This window comes from Haliotis rufescens, unplaced genomic scaffold (genome assembly GCF_023055435.1).
Source record: "Haliotis rufescens isolate VD_foot unplaced genomic scaffold, xgHalRufe1.0.p SCAF_72, whole genome shotgun sequence".
Lineage (NCBI taxonomy): Eukaryota > Metazoa > Mollusca > Gastropoda > Lepetellida > Haliotidae > Haliotis > Haliotis rufescens.
Genome location: NW_025964364.1, coordinates 1,863,992 through 1,880,766, shown reverse-complemented (window position 1 = coordinate 1,880,766; position 16,775 = coordinate 1,863,992). Strand labels below are relative to the sequence as shown.

The following is a 16,775-nucleotide window of genomic DNA, read 5'->3' as shown; positions in this document are numbered from 1 at the left end:
GCTACCCCATCGCCCCTATTTTTGTCTGAAAACTTTGATATTGAATAAGCAACGGCTAAGAGTAACCTGATGTCATGCGTCGTTCATGCAACCAAACATTGTCTGTATTATGGGCCTATGGCCATTTTCTGAATAAACTGTCTGTCTGTCTGTTTGTCTGTCTGGATAGAAGTAAATAGACCTGGAGTAGAACGTCTAATCAAAGATTAAATTTTGAAACAGAAGACGCATGGATATGAAAATACAAAATTAGTGAAAACGCATACAGACAAAACATCACTACGGGTAAAAGGCAGCTAGTGTATAATAAATGTCACCTTCAATATTCCCAAAGGCCAGAGGCTATAATAAACCTGAGAAGTTTCCATGCAAAAGTTCAAACAGATACTGAAGTCCATCTGTAAATTATCCATATAAATTATAAACGTCTGGATAGCTGCCTAAATCGGACAGCATGGATATACTGGAAATATAAGCTGCAGTACATGATAATCCAGTACAGAGACGTAACATTTCCTCAGCTGATACCTCAAACTGCCGAGTTGTACTACCTCTCGTTCACACGTCTCTGTGTGTGTCTCTCTCTCTCACGTACTGATATGTCTCTCTCTAGAGCCTCTCTGTATGTCTTTCACGTCTCCCTCTGTCTATTCCACGTCTCTGTGTCGCTCTCCGTCTCTCTCTCTGTCTGACTCTCTCTCTCCATGTCTATCCCACGTCACAGCGTCGCTCTCCGTCTCTCACTGAGTCTATCTCACGCCTTTGCGTCGATCTCAGTCTTTCTCTGTCTGCCTCTCTCTCCGTCTCTGCGTCGCGCTCCGTCTCTCTCTGTCTGTCAGTCTGTCTGTCTGTCTCTCTCTCTCACACACACCCTGTCTATCTCACATCTCTGTGTCGCTCTCCGTCTCTCTCTCTGTCTGTCAGTCTGTCTGTCTGTCTCTCTATGTCTGTCTCTCTCTCTCACACACACCCTGTCTATCTCACAACTCTGTGTCGCTCTCCGTCTGTCTCTCCCTTTGTCTATCTCATTTCTCTGTGTCGCTCTCCGTCACTCTCACACTCTCTCTCTCTCCCTTTTCTCTCTGTCACACTCTGGCTACCTCACGTCTCTGTGTCGCTCTCACGCCTCTCTCCATTGTGTCACTGCGTGTGTCTATCTAACGTCTCATTGTATGGCTCTCACTTCTCTGTGTAGCTCTCACGTGGCCCTCACGTGGCCTCGCGTCTCTCTCTCTCTCTCTCTCTCTCTCTCTCTCTCTCTCACGTATCTGTGTTGTTCTCCGTCACTCTCACACTCTCTGTCTCTTCTTTTCTCTCTGTCATACTCTGGCAATCACACGTCTCTATGTCGCTCCCACGACTCTCTCCCTTGTGTCTTTGCGTGTGTCTATCTAACGGCTCATTGTATGTCTCTCACTTCTCTGTGTAGCTCTCACGTGGCCCTCACGTGGCTCTCACGTCTCTCTCTCTCTCTCTCTCTCTCTCTCTCTCTCTCTCTCTCTCTCTCTTTGTGTGTCTCTGTGCGAGGCTGTCACGTCTCTCTGTCTGTCTATCTCACGTCCGTATATGTCTCTCACCCCTCTCTATGTCGCTGTGACGACTCTCTGTATCGTTCCCGCCCCTGTTATAAACGCCTCACCTCACACAATGTAGGCTATCTATAACTATCAATACAATTCACAGACAGACAAGGCTGTTTACAACCTGGCGTGTCTCAGTGAATGGCATCCATTCATATATACATTTAGGCAAACAGGCAAAGCCAGTTAGGTAATGCTCGACAAGTAACATCACAGATCTGTGTCTACCTAACACGTTGGCAAGTACAGAAGTTAGGATAGTTCCAGTAATGAAGGGAATCAGAAGATATGGGGTTCTACCTCTCCTTGCCTGTATTGCTTTACTTCTAGCCGAAATTCTGCAGATTTTGTCATTTGCTGCTCCATTCTGGGCTTGGGATTCCTCTGCGTCCTTTGGGTTGTGGCGACGGCTGTCGTGTTTGAGAGGATCCCATGACGGATGTATCCAGTTTAACTACCCATGGCACCTGAGAGGTGAGTAGGCCTCAATATGATGAATGTTTCGTAGAGGTGGGTAGGCTCAGGTTGTGCAACTATCACAATATGATGAATATTACGTACGTAGAGGTGAGTAGGCTCGGGTTGACCAACTAGGCTCAGGTTGAGCACCTGTCACAATATGATGAATGTTACGTGGAGGTGAGTAGGCTCAGGTTTAGCACCTGTCACAATATGATGAATGTTACGTGGAGGTGAGTAGGCTCAGGTTGAGCACCTGTCACAATATGATGAATGTTACGAACAGGTGAGTAGGCTCAGGTTGAGCAACTATCACAATATGATGAATATTACGTACGTAGAGGTGTGTAGGCTCGGGTTGAGCAACTAGGCTAAGTTTTAGCACCTGTCACAATATGATAAATGTCACGAAGAGGTGAGTAGGCTCAGGTTTAGCACCTGTCACAATATGATGAATGTTACGTAGAGGTGAGTATGCTGAGGTTGAGCAACTGTCACAATATGATGAATGTTACGTAGAGGTGAGTATGCTAAGGTTGAGCAACTATCACAATGTGATGAATGTTACGTAGAGGCGAGTAGGCTCAGGTTGAGCAACTATCACAATATGATGAATATTACGTACGAAGAGGTGAGAAGGCTCAGGTTTAACAACTCTCAGAATATGAACAATATTACGTAGAGGTGAGTAGGCTCAGGTTTAGCAACTATCACAATATGATGAATGTTACATAGAGGTGAGTAGGCTCGGATTGAGCACCTGTCACGATATGATGAATGTTACGTAGAGTTGAGTAGGCTCAGGTTTAGCAACTATCACAATATGACGAATGTTACATAGAGGTGAGTAGGCTCGGATTTAGCAACTATCACAATATGATGAATGTTACGTAGAGTTGAGTAGGCTCAGGTTTAGCAACTATCACAATATGATGAATGTTTCGTAGTCTAACCGCGTTTTAAACTTCAGAGTAAGTGAATGAGTAGGTGAGTAGTGTTTTAAGCCGCAGTTTGTATCATTCATATCACGACAGGGGTACATCGATAATTGGCTCCTTACGTTAAACCCGTGAGGGCATTGAACACGGGTCTTTGGCGTGACGAGCGGACACCTATCTACATGATTACCCTACCACTCCTCTTACTCTCCAAGTTTTGGCCATGGTTGATGCATTTGTTCCGTCATCGTGTTGTACCGACATTATCACCATCCCGTGTTGAATAAGCTCTGATTCTACCCCTCCGAAATTATCACAATGCGCCACTAGCAATCACAATATACTTGCTAAGCGTATCACAGGAATGACATGCATATGTCATCTAACTATAAGGAATACTTAGCGTTTTAGCATGCATGACCTCAATCATACCTTACAGCGGTCTTTCAGATATATTCCACAATGGCCTTGTTGCCGTGCTCTGTCGATTCGGGTTATAATTGTCAGAAAAGACATATTGTGACAAATTGTATACGATAGGCCCCGCACAGGTCCTCACAATTTGAAAAGAATCGTGAAGTTATACAGAGTGGCGTCAATCTCCTTAGAATGTGTCAGTACATGCCGTCTGTACAAGCTGTCTGTACATGCTGTCTGTACCGGCTGTACAATGAAACACATACCACTAAGACTCATTTCAAATGCGCATAATCTATTTATAAGGTTCATGTTTTATACACGAACTCAATCTGCACAGTGATATTCGCATTTGGCGTTTGGACAGTCATTTATCGTGAGATATTTCATGTTCCCAAACTTAAGGTATTATGATAACGTAGGATAATTAATGTTCCCAAACTTAAGGTATTACGACAACGTAGGATATTGCATGTTCCCAAACTTCAGGTATAATGATAACGTAGGATATTTCATGTTCCCAAACTTCAGGTATTATTATAACGTAAGATATTTCATGTTCCCAAACTAAAATTATTATGATAACGTAGGGTATTTCATGTTCCCAAACTAAACGTATTATTGTAACGTAGGATATTTCATGTTCCCAAACTAAAATTATTATGATAACGTAGGGTATTTCATGTTCCCAAACTTAAGGTATTATGATAACGTAGGATATTTTATGTTCCCAAACTTAAGGTATTATGATAACCTTAGATATTTCATGTTCCCAAACTTAAGGTATTATGATAACGTAGGATATTACATGTTCCCAAACTTATGGTATTATGATAACCTAAGATATTTCATGTTCCCAAGCTTTAGGTATTATGGTAAAGTAGGATATTTCATGTTCCCAAACTTAAGGTATTACGACAACGTAGGATATTTCATGTTCCCAAACTTAAGGTATTATGATAACATAGGATATTTCATGTTCCCAAACTTAAGGTATTATTATAACGTAAGATATTTCATGTTCCCAAACTTAAGGTATTATTGTAACGTAGGATATTTCATGTTCCCAAACTAAAATTATTATGATAACGCAGGGTATTTCATGTTCCCAAACGTAAGGCATTATGATAACGGAGGATATTCACGTTCCCAAACGTAAGGTATTATGATAACGTAGGATATTTTATGTTCCCAAACTTAAGGTATTATGATAACCTTAGATATTGCACGTTCCCAAACTTAAGGTATTATGATAACGTAGGATATTTCATGTTCCCAAACTTAAGGTATTATTATAACGTAAGATATTTCATGTTCCCAAACTTAAGGTATTATGATAACCTAAGATATTGCACGTTCCCAAACTTAAGGTATTACGACAACATAGGATATTTCATGTTCCCAAACTTAAGGTATCACGACAACGTAGGATATTTCATGTTCCCAAAATTAAGGTATTACGACAACGTAGGATATTTCATGTTCCCAATCTTAAGGTATAATGGTAACGTGGGATATTTCATGTTCCCAAACTTAAGGTATTATGATAACGTAGGATATTTCATGTTCCTAAACTTCAGGTATTATGATAACGTAGGATATTTCATATTCCCAAACTTAAGGTATTATGATAACGCAGGATATTGCACGTTCCCAAACTTAAGGTATTACAACAACGTAGGATATTTCATGTTCCCAAACGTAAGGTATCACGACAACGTAGTATATTTCATGTTCCCAAACTTAAGGTATTACGACAACATAGGATATTTCATGTTCCTAAACTTAAGGTATCACGACAACGTAGGATATTTCATGTTCCTAAACTTCAGGTATAATGGTAACGTGGGATATTTCATGTTCCCAAACTTAAGGTATTATGATAACGTAAGATATTCAATGTTCCTAAACTTCAGGTATTATGATAACGTAGGATATTTCATGTCCCCAAACTTAAGGTATTATGATAACGCAGGATATTTCATGTCCCCAAACTTAAATTATTATGATAACGCAGGGTATTACATGTTCCCAAACTTAAGGTATTATGATAACCTTAGATGTTTCATGTTCCCAAACTTAAGGTATTATGACAACGTAGGATATTACATGTTCCCAAACTTATGGTATTATGATAACCTAAGATATTTCATGTTCCCAAGCTTAAGGTTTTATTGTAACGTAAGATATTGCACGTTCCCAAAGTTAAGATGTAAAGAGAACGTAGGATATTTCATAAGTCTAAAACTCCTGACATGACTATTATGACCTACAGATACAAGTTTTAATATCATAAGTTAATAAGTTCAACAATCAAAACAGTATATATTTTTTTTGGTGAGTGGTTTTTTTGTGTGTTTTTTTGTTTTTTTATTTCATTTCGTCCGCCTGCTTTCTTCTTGGTTGAGGTTGGAGATGAGACGACATATGGACTGCCTAGCTACCGTTAAGACGTTATGACTCAGTTGAGCCTGTTGACTCAAGACACGAACGATAACATTACCGGGTGTTCTAGTTGTGGGTACGTCAGGGCCTACACACCAGGGTCCGAGACCCGTGAAGATCCGGGTGGAATAGGTCTTCACAACCCATGCTTGCCGTAAAAGGCGACTATGCTTGTCGTTAGAGGCGACTAACGAGATCGGGTGGTCAGGCTCGCCGACTTAGTTGATGCCTGTCATCGATCCCAATTGCGTGGATCGATGCTCATGATGTCAATCACTGGATTGTCTGGTCCAGACTCGATTATTTACAGACCCCCGTCATAGAGCTGGAATATTGCTGAGTGGGGCGTTAAACAACAACCAACCACCCAACCAGGGTTCGAATCTCCCTGAGTAAGTGAAGGAAGCCACTCCCTTGTGTTCCGCGTGATGTCATTCCCCTGAAACCTAACTCACTAACCGTCTGCTGTTGTCAGTTGAAGCTCTTTTCGCCTGTGACATTTCCAGCAATAACTATATATACTCACATACACTGTTCCCATGTCTCCCACATCCAGGTCTTGATGGAGGAAGCGTGTGGCGGTCATGCAACGCCAACATCAAAAATGAAGTTTTCTGTGCACCATTTCGTAAGTGTAAAATATTCCAATAGAATACAAAGCTTTGTTCGCTATATCAGAGCTTAAAGCTCTTGTCTAATTATAGTGACACTTACTGATTGTTATCATCATACTACATCATTGAGTAGTAGAAGTAGTAGTGGTAGTAGTAGTAGTAGTAGTAGTAGTAGTACATGTAGCAGTCGAAGTACATATAGTAGTGGTAGTAGTGGTGGTGGTGGTGGTAGTAGTCGTAGTAGCGGTAGTAGTAGTAGCAGTAGTAGTAGTAGTGGTAGTGGTAGTAGTAGTAGTAGTAGTAGTAGTACATGTAGCAGTCGAAGTACATATAGTAGTGGTAGTAGTGGTGGTGGTGGTGGTAGTAGTAGTGGTAGCGGTAGTAGTAGTAGTAGTAGTAGTAGTGGTAGTAGTAGTAGTAGTGGTAGTAGTAGTAGTAGTAGTAGTAGTAGTAGTAGTAGTAGTGGTGGTGGTGGTAGTGGTAGTGGTAGTGGTAGTAGTAGAAGTTGTAGTAGTACATGTAGCAGTCGAAGTACATATAGTAGAAGAAGTAGTAGTAGTGGTTGTAGTAGTGGTGGTGGTGGTGGTTGTAGTAGTAGTAGTAGTAGTAGTAGTAGTAGTGGTTGATGTAGTAGTAGTAGTAGTATTACATGTAGTAGTAGTAGTAGTGGTAGTGGTAGTAGTAGTAGTTGTAGTAGCAGTAGTAGTAGTTGATGGAGCAAAGAAGGTTTGGGTGATCCTGGCACAGTCAGGCTGGTTAGGCTCATCATCAGGTCGGGGTTCTTGTCTAGTCAAACCCACCCAGAACTTTTCGGAGAATGTGAAGACTCCCCAACACTGCAGCCTTCTGCATTACCCAGATTGTCAGAAGGGCTGTATTCCTGGTAGCAAACCAGGATACTCTCACAATGTCAGTCAACAGATTGGGAGGCACCAAACCTAAGGCACCGAGAACAATGGGGAGTCGGACAACTTGGAACTTGGGATGCAAGCGTGACATTTTGAAAGCGAGGTCCGCATATTTGCCATGTTTCTCCTGAATCTTTAAATTTCACTCAGTGACCACTTTTCAATATGTATCGGGGTGTAATAACAAGTTTATCGGATCGCATCGAAAACAGTATCTGTTTAATTACAAACATATTACAGAACGAGTATCCCTTCTGCACAACATCCCCACCATCAAGTCTGCCTCATTGGAACGATTAATTAAATGGGGACAACTCTTTGACTATCAGCAAGAATGTCTTTGAACAACAAGGTTAGAACTAAATTTTTCATCATGCATTCCAGATTGGCTGAACAATGTCCGAGGCTTGGAGAGCGTGGCCATTATATGCGCGGCCATCCCGCTTGTCGTGATGCCCGTCTACGTCTACGTGTCTATGGGCCTCTACCATAGATGTTTTCTCATCACCATGGCCGTCTTCACGCTTGTTGCCGGTGAGTAGACATGAACACGTTATTCACGGTAAATAGTTCACCGCATTACTTTTGTCATTGAGCAGTATTACCGTCCATACACTTCTTCAGGTGGTAAATCTCTACTCAGATGTCCTAGATACATATGTCATGAACAGATATATTTGTATGCAGCTTTGAAACATAAATAAGTGTTGTTTGGTGTGTGTGGTGTGGTGTGTGTGTGCGCGCGTGTGCGCGTGTGTGGTGTGTGTGGGTGTGGTATGTGTGTGGTATGTGTGTGATGTGTGGGTGTGGTGTGTGGGTGTAGTGTGTGGGTGTGGTATGTGTGTGGTGGGTGTGTAGTGTGTGGTGTGGTGTGTGTGCGCGCGTGTGTGGTGTGTGTGTGTGTGTGGTATTTGTGTGGTGCGGGTGTGGTGTGTGTGTGTGGTATGTGTGTGGTGTGGTGTGTGTGTGCGTGTGATATGTGTGTGGTTTGGTGTGTGTGTGTGTGGTGTGGTGTGTGTGTGGTATGTGTGGTGTGTGTGTGTGTGTGTGTGTGTGTGTGTGTGTGTGTGTGTGTGTGTGTGTGTGTGTGTGTGTGTGTGTGTGTGTGTGTGTGTGTGTGTGTGTGTGTGTGTGTGTGGTGTGGGTGTGGTGTGTGGTATGTGTGGTGTGGTGTGGTGTGTGTGTGTGATATGTGTGTGGTGTGTGTGATGTGGTGTGTGGTGTGGTGTGGTGTGGTGTGGTGTGGTGTGGTGTGGTGTGGTGTGGTGTGGTGTGGTGTGGTGTGGTGTGTGTGTGTGTGTGTGTGTGTGTATGTGTGTGTGTGTGTGTGCGTGCGTGCGGTGTGTGGTGTGTGAGTGTGGTGTGTGTGTGTGTGGTATGTGTGTAGTGTGGTCGTGGTGTGTGGGTGCGTGTGTTGTGCGTGTGGTGTGTGGTGTGTGTGCGTGTGGTGTGTGTACGTGTACGACGTGTGTGTGGCGTTTGTGTGTGCGTGGTGTGTATACGTGTTCGTGTGTGTGTGTGTGGTGTATATGTGTGTGATTGATGTGTGTGTACGGGGTGTACGTGTTCGTGTGTGTGGTGTGCGTGTGTGAATGGTGTGTGTGTGTGTGTCATTTTAACATCGCACTTCGCAATGATCTGGCTGCATGACGGCTGCATGAAATAATCAGGACCAAAACATTTAGTCATTGAAATTGTGAGCCGCGCGGTCATCGGGCGCACGCAATCAAGTCAAGGAGTCGGGCTAGTCGATCCATTAACTTAAATACTGTTTAAAATGACGTTAATCTAAACCCATGCACCCTCTCATGAAGAAAGTGTCTTATGAAAGTTCGGTATTATTTGAATAAATACTAATACGCATATTGCCGTTTCAGCGTTATGCAACATTGTGGGTGTTATCGTCTATGGTGTGGCTATTGGCGCACGACTGGAGTGGACGGTTGGTTGGTGTCTCTTTGTCTGCGTTATCGGAGGTGTCTTCGACATAGTAGGTTTCATAATTCTGCTCATCGCAACTTTCGTGAAACCAAAGATTCCCCCTCAGACGTTTCAACGAGCCACCAGCCTCTACGTCAACCGCGACACCAACAAACTTTACGCCATGGAAGGCGATGAGAGTGGTCGTATCGACATCGATGTTTCGGAATATGGTGGCCGTACCAACATGGGCTACACTGGCCATGGCAATGCTCCGACACACGGCGGCCATACCAACATGGGCTACACCGTCTATGGCAATGCTCCGACACACGGCGGCCATACCAACATGGGCTACACCGACCATGGCAATGCTCCGACACACGGCGGCCATACCAACATGGAATATGTCTACCGAGGCAATGTTTCGGAAAATGGCGACCTTAGCATTCCGGGTGATGCTTAGCAAAATGCGATCTATTGTTATTTCTGTGATCCTGTTTATGCCTTTACGGTACTGTTACCCAGGTATCTGAGAATTTTTTTCTTACCTGCACTAACTCCTGAAATTACCGTAAAATACTAGATAAGTTCAAGTTTGTTTATTAGCAACAAAAAAGAAATAAAGTGACTTTGGTCAATCTCAAGATATTATAGAGAAATGAAACCAAGAACATTTGTTCAATGAATACGGCAGAATATTCGTGATGCAGGTCCATGCACACGTGTAGTTCATTCAGAGAGTAGAATTATTGTACATACCAAGCATGCATGAAGTTTTAATGTATATTATACTCTAATGTCATACACTTCATATTTCAATATTATATTATAATGTCAATTAGATTGCAAGTTTACATTTTCATTCTTATTAAAAAATATTTAATGTCTACCGCTTTTTGTATTGCCAAGTATCTCGAACACTTGGTTTCAAATGGCGGTTAATACGTCATGGATGCCCGTGGCAGAATGTTAAAGCTGTGATGTGTATGATAATGTTTATATTTTTTGGAGAAATGACAAGTACTTTACTAACGACTTTGATATATTATATTTTGACTTACTCACATACAAACTGCGCAAACAGAATATGTATCAAGAATAACACCAATCCTGCGCCGGTTCTGGGTTCTGATCCGTTGCGCGCACATGAGGAAATAATTGGGAATATAGCCTCGGATAGCATCCTTGTAAGAAATTGGTAATTAAAAAAAATAATTTTTACTTACAGACGGAATTTTATTTTTTTTTTCCGGCGCAGCGGCTTGAGATAAAAAATATTAACAAAGATTATTATGCTGATTGTCAGATTGATTTTGATGACAGACATAGTCATTCATTTTTATATTACACATCAACGAAATCCTCCACTGAAATATTCCGCGGACAACTTTAAGTGGTTTTATCAACGTTGTTGTACATATTTGGTGTATTGTTACATGTCCCCGGGTGAATATGTGCATACTGTCATTGCATTGATATGTTTGAGGCTGGTGAATAGTTTTAACATACTTCAAACAGTTTGAATAGTATCTATTTACAATACATAAAACGCATAGAAACATATACCTGTACATCTCCCTTTCCTTAACATGCAATTGAAGTGAAAATTTCATGGACCATGTATGTTGTAATAACGATTAGTAACCAGAACTCATATGTTTATTTGTTTGTTTGCTTGTTTGTTTGTTTGTCAAAATATATTCCAGATATAGATGGCGCTCCGTAAATAATTGAGTCTGGACAAGACAATGGTGTGATTGACATTGTGGGTATCGATCTACGATGGCATGCATATATAAACAGCGCAGTAAAGTTCTTACTCTCAGGCACAATATAGTAATGATTAAATAAGTGGAGTAAGATTAAACACAGTTTAAATTTAATTGGCTAACTGAATGTTATGGCCTGATGAGACTCGTATGTGGTACGAGTTGAAAGCGCTAGCCAATTTAAACTATGTTCAATCTTACTCCACTTTATTATTATTATTATAATTATTATTATTATTATTATTATTATTATTATTATTATTATTATTATTATTATTATATATCCAGTCAGCATGCTTTGTGGCCACATCGAAGAAATCTACTCAACACAACTAAGAACGAGAAAGAAGCTCCATAAAAATCCTACAATAACAGGAATATTGCTGCATCGAGCAAATGTACCACCAAAGAATTGTCTCAAAGATAAACCATGATCCTTAATGCAATGACGGAATGGTTTTGTCTACATTCATATAAGGTATTTTAGACAAATGGAATTAACATCGTATTGATTCTCAACAAACAAAGGATTTGCTTGAATTTTTTTGCAATCTCTTAAAAGAACAAAGTTCAATTGTATCAAAACATCATATTTTTCAACTTTGTTCACCACTATCCCAAATGTCAGTTAAGGAAAACTGTCAAATTTGGGGATGAGACATATAGGTAAGACACAGATATCCCCTTGGGCAGCAATGCCGCTTCACTTCCTGTTTGTCTGCAACTTTATGGTATCGGTCGGGGGCGGTCGGGTAGCCTAGTGGTTAAAGCGTTCGCTCGTCACGGCGAAGAGCCGGGTTCGAATCCCGACATGGGTACAATGTGTGAAGCCTATTTCTGGTGTCCCCGGCCGTGATATTGCTGGAATATTGCTAAAAGCGTCGTAAAACCATACTCACTCACTCACTAACTCTTTTGAGCTATTAGGTGGACTCACTCACTATGGTATCGGTCAAAGCTTGTGCTCGGTTTGGAAGACTCGGGAAGAGGCAGTTTGGCAAAGAAGTTGATCTGAAGCGTCAGTTGCATCGGTGATCTGATATCGTTGAATAACGGTTGGAAAGTCGATTCCCTCCACTGATTTACCAATTTCAACTCGAAATAAAAGACACCAGTGGAACCTGTTTTTTAGATCTATGAATAAAGATGTGTTAAAACACTTCGACATTCCGGTTAATCATTAGGCTTGTTCACGAACATTACGGGGTAGTCGGGTAGCCTAGTGGTTAAAGCGTTCGCTCGTCACGCCGAAGACCCGAGTTCAATAACCGACATGGGTACAATGTGTGAAGCCCATTTCTGGTGTCCCCCGCCGTGATTTTGCTGGAATATAGCTAAATGCGGCGTAAAACCATACTCACTCGCTCACTCACTCACTCGTTGTACGATTTTGACTATATCATAAGCTGCGGCTTGTAAATATAAAGTTTGGAGCACCAAACCAGTGACGGAAAGCAAGAACAACGATGCATCCCACAGGGTTAGGATACCACGCAATCAGCCACTTCTCACAACCTGACCATCTAATCCCTATACTAGTCGGTCCTGATGGCAAGCATGGTACCATCCAATCCCAACATTAGTCGGTCCTGATGGCAAGTACGCGACACCGGGGATCTAGTCCAACCGGATTTTAACCTTAGGAAGGTTCTTATTCGTAATAGAATGTAATGTGGTTTCCCGATTGAAATGTTCGACATATTTCTCGTGTAATAATACTGTCTGTCTTGAATGAACCATATGTACAGCATTATTATCTAACTGTTGAGTACACTGGTCTGAGCGAGGGCGAATCTCCACGCCCACAGCACAATCTGCTATCAGCTGTTGTACAGCTTCCGATGTGGCACAAATCAATACATCATGCACACGTCATCATCTCCATCAAAAATGAAAAACTTAAACATTCATATCATTAAAGCGGTAATAGGGCGTACAATCAATTTATAAACATTTTTTGTTATTTATTAATTAATGTGTTGGGTTCTTCTCTGCGATGAACGTACAATGGTTACACGTCACGTGACCACTCAGCCTTCAGAAATGTCAGCAGAGATAATGATGTGGAAACAAATAAATTGTATTTGTAAGCTGTGACATCTTTAGTGTTTCACTGTTTGAGATTAATGTACATTTAACAACAATCATACGCACAGCAAATAGCTTGGCGGTCTGTATATAAGGCAGTTCGTCGATCTCTAATAAAGGACGTACAACACCCAAGTCAACAATTTGAGGTATGTTAAACCATTGTAATATGTATAATATAAAGACTAAATGTATATTCCTATATGTATAAGGATACACAAGGTTAAAGCTTAAAGCATGTACCCGTTGATAGACTTCTGTTTCTACTCCCATCCTAAGGTCTTGTCTCCAAACCATTTGTATGTGTGTTATGCCTGCATGCAGCATAGGAAATACAAGACCTTCACTCTGTTGCACACGGAGTAATGTAGACCGATAAGCACAATTTGATTCACGATGAATAAACATAGGCTGCGAATTTATAAATAATTTCATGACATGTAGAGAATATTATTCCTCATTCTAAAGTATGTAGAGGAACTGTGTTTTATACATTAGGTTGGTTGGTTGGTTTGTTGTTTAACGTCGCATTCAGCAATATTCCAGCTATATGACGACGGTTTGAAAATAATCGAGTCTGGACCAGACAATCCAGTGATTGATATCATGAGCATCGATCCACGCAATTGGGATCGATGACATGCATCAACCATGTCAGCGAGCCTGACCACCCGATCCTGTTAGTCGCTTTTTACGACAAGCATAGTCGCCTTTTACGGAAAGCATGGGTTGCTGAAGACCTAGTCTACCCCGGAATCTATACATCAGGAGTGCATCGTTTAAGGTATTACAGGGTTATCTTAAATTAAAGCAATTTGTAATTTAATGTAAATATGCCAATCTGGGCGTAAGGTAAAAAAGCAGGGAACACTATATCACTGGATCACTGAAATCAGTGATGACACCAGGTGTTCGTTAAAAGGGCACGCATGCTATGCCCTACCGCTACCATTCGCAACTCACATAATTTCACATAAGTCTGTATGTCCGGCCTCATACCACACGGCACTACTCATGCCGTTCGGAGAGGAAGTACAAGAACCGCCGATAATTGCCTTTAAGTATTTATTAGACTTACAACAATTCAAACAATATTTTGTCTTCACGAATGCATATTGATTGGGCAATGAACCTTACAACGTTTCAGACGTAGATCCATGGAATTCTGACTTCACAGAAGTATCAAATTACAAGCATTGTGTCTAGATATTAGCATTAAATTTTGTGCAATGTCGAAACCTTTGTTCGGCTCTAGACCATTCCTCAAAATGATCAATAAAACAAATATGAAGCTATATAACAAACCGAACTAACAAACAAGTGTATTTACAATTATGTTGATATTATGTCCGGCCTCATACCACATAACACTACTCATGCCATGCGGAGAGGAAGTACAAGAACCGCCGATAATTCCCTTTAAGTATTTATTGGACTTACAACAATTCAAACAATATTTTGTCTTCACGAATGCATTGATTAGGCATTAATGCATATATCATGACATGACTGTGGAATATACAGCATAATCTAACAAACATGCAGCAAAGCGAGGATTGAAGTCCAGTGAACCTTCCAACGTTTCAGACGTAGATCAATGGAATTCTGACTTCACAGAAATATCAAATTACAAGCATTGTGTCTAGCGATTAGCATTTGTGCATTGTCGAAACCTTTGTTCGGCTCCTAATCTCTAGACCATTCCTTAAAATGATCAATAAAACAAATATGAAGCTATATAACAAACCGAACTAACAAACAAGTGTATTTACAATTATGTTGATATTATGTCATTTACAGGGAATCCGTGAATGTGTCTATTGGAGAAATCATGACCCGTTTACAAAATTAAATCAACAAAATAGTGCAAAACCTGCATGAACGAGTATCCATGTAATGGTATGTTTGAATTATCTTATGTTGAACACAACTCACAAAATTATCATTTATGCATTATTATTTAATTATTTTATTTTATAGAATGGCGTTTGTAGAACCTTTCCGTATCAAGATTGTGGAACCCTTACCAAACACCACCAGGGACGAGAGATTGAGTCTAATGCTGGACACCGGTTACAACCCTTTCCAGGTTCCAGATCGAATGGTCACACTTGATCTTTGGACGGATTCCGGGGCTTCAGCAATGAGCAATCAGCAGTGGGCCGCCATGATCGAATCCCAAGAGGGGTCTTTTGTTCCTGACAGTTATGTGAAGTTAAAACAAACCATTCAATCTTTAACAGGCTTCCCTTATATCCTCCCTGTAAACCAGGGTAGGGTAGCGGAACACGCCCTCTTCTCAATTCTCGTTAAACCCGGGTTTACAGTCTTTAGTAACACATTTTATTCTACCACTAAAACAAATGCTGAACTTGTTAACGCTAAAACTACCCAACTTCCTTGCACGTTTGTCGATGGTGGGCTCTTTAATGGTAATATTGACTGTGAGAAACTGGAAGAAGAATTGGCTCGGGTAGAGTTAGGCAATGGTATGGTTGTCTTGACCTTGACCAGCAATAATCAGGCAGGACAACCAATATCTATGGCAAACATGAAGCGAGCATCTGAGATCTGCCATGACAAGGGTATTCGAGTGTTCATGGACGGATGTCGCTTTGCGGAAAATGCCTACTTCATCAAAATAAGAGACAAGACGTATGCTAACAGTTCAGCCAGAGACATTGCTCTTGAGATGTTCTCCTATTTCGACGGTTTTTACCTGTCCGCTAAGAAGGATGGCTTGTGCAACATTGGTGGCCTTATAGCAGTTAGAGACGGGGACCTCTTCGCCACAATTAGGGGCCAGTTAAACCGAACAGTTGGGAAATGGAGACTGGGTGGAATGGCCACCCGAGATCTTGATGCTATTGCGATAGGATTGTTGGAAGGGATTGAAGATAGCTATCTGAAGTATCGAATTGAAACACTGACACAGTTTGGAGATTTACTGAAGAAAGCTGGCGTGTCTATTGTGGAACCGGTCGGGAGTGCACTTTACATCAACGCAGCTAAATGTTTGCCTCATATTCCAACACACCAGTATCCGGCGTGGGCTCTCAACTGTGCTCTGTTTGTTGAAGGAGGCATCCGTGGAGCCCATGGTCCAAATGTGTTGGATGTCGATGACAGAAATGACCGTGAAAGTCATCAACATTTCGTAAAACTCTGCATCCCAAGGAGAGCCTACACCTTGTCACACCTGCTTTTTATAGCAGATATATTCAAGCAACTTATAGCGAAAAAGGAGAGAGTGTCTGGAATGAGAATTGTTGGAAATGGGCATTATTACAAGGTTAAGACGGCGCCTGTGGAAGCAGTATTGATTAACGTGTAAACCTTATGTGAAGCACCAGTTGTTCTTTATTTATTGAACTGCTAATATAGAAAGTTGTGGCATGTGGCTTTGAAGGGAATGAGTGTGAGTAGTTGGGTAGAACGCAGTTTTAAACTCTGAAGATCAGTAAAGCAGTTTTATGTTACTTCAGCAGAGGCCTATCATTTAGTATTCAATTGGGTTGGGGGAAGTAGGGTAGGGGATGGGGGTAGAGGGTCACTTTTATTTCAGACGGACACTCGATTGTTTGTTGCCCGGAAGAAGGATCTAAACAGGGTTGGAGTTTTAACGATTACACAT

At 41.3% G+C, this 16,775-nt stretch overlaps 2 protein-coding genes across 4 annotated transcripts; both read left to right on the top strand.

Moving 5' to 3' along the window:
- The first annotated feature begins 1,766 nt into the window (after positions 1-1,766).
- LOC125371632 lies at positions 1,767-10,946 on the top strand. 3 transcript variants are annotated; one of them, XM_048388524.1, is made up of 5 exons: positions 1,767-2,054; positions 6,396-6,467; positions 7,746-7,895; positions 9,239-9,630; positions 9,682-10,509. In XM_048388524.1, exons 1-5 carry the CDS (start codon positions 1,850-1,852, stop codon positions 9,745-9,747), a joined length of 885 nt encoding a protein of 294 aa, XP_048244481.1. In that variant the 5' UTR covers positions 1,767-1,849; the 3' UTR covers positions 9,748-10,509. The 3 variants fall into 3 exon arrangements, with proteins under 3 accessions (XP_048244481.1, XP_048244480.1, XP_048244482.1); XM_048388523.1 differs by having other exon boundaries at positions 9,239-10,509; XM_048388525.1 differs by lacking the exon at positions 6,396-6,467 and having other exon boundaries at positions 9,239-10,946.
- Positions 10,947-13,227: 2,281 nt separating this feature from the next.
- LOC125376743 (tryptophanase-like) lies at positions 13,228-16,522 on the top strand. Its single transcript, XM_048388528.1, has 2 exons — positions 13,228-13,290; positions 15,122-16,522. Exon 2 carries the CDS (start codon positions 15,123-15,125, stop codon positions 16,473-16,475), a length of 1,353 nt encoding a protein of 450 aa, XP_048244485.1. The 5' UTR covers positions 13,228-13,290; position 15,122; the 3' UTR covers positions 16,476-16,522.
- Positions 16,523-16,775: the final 253 nt, after the last annotated feature.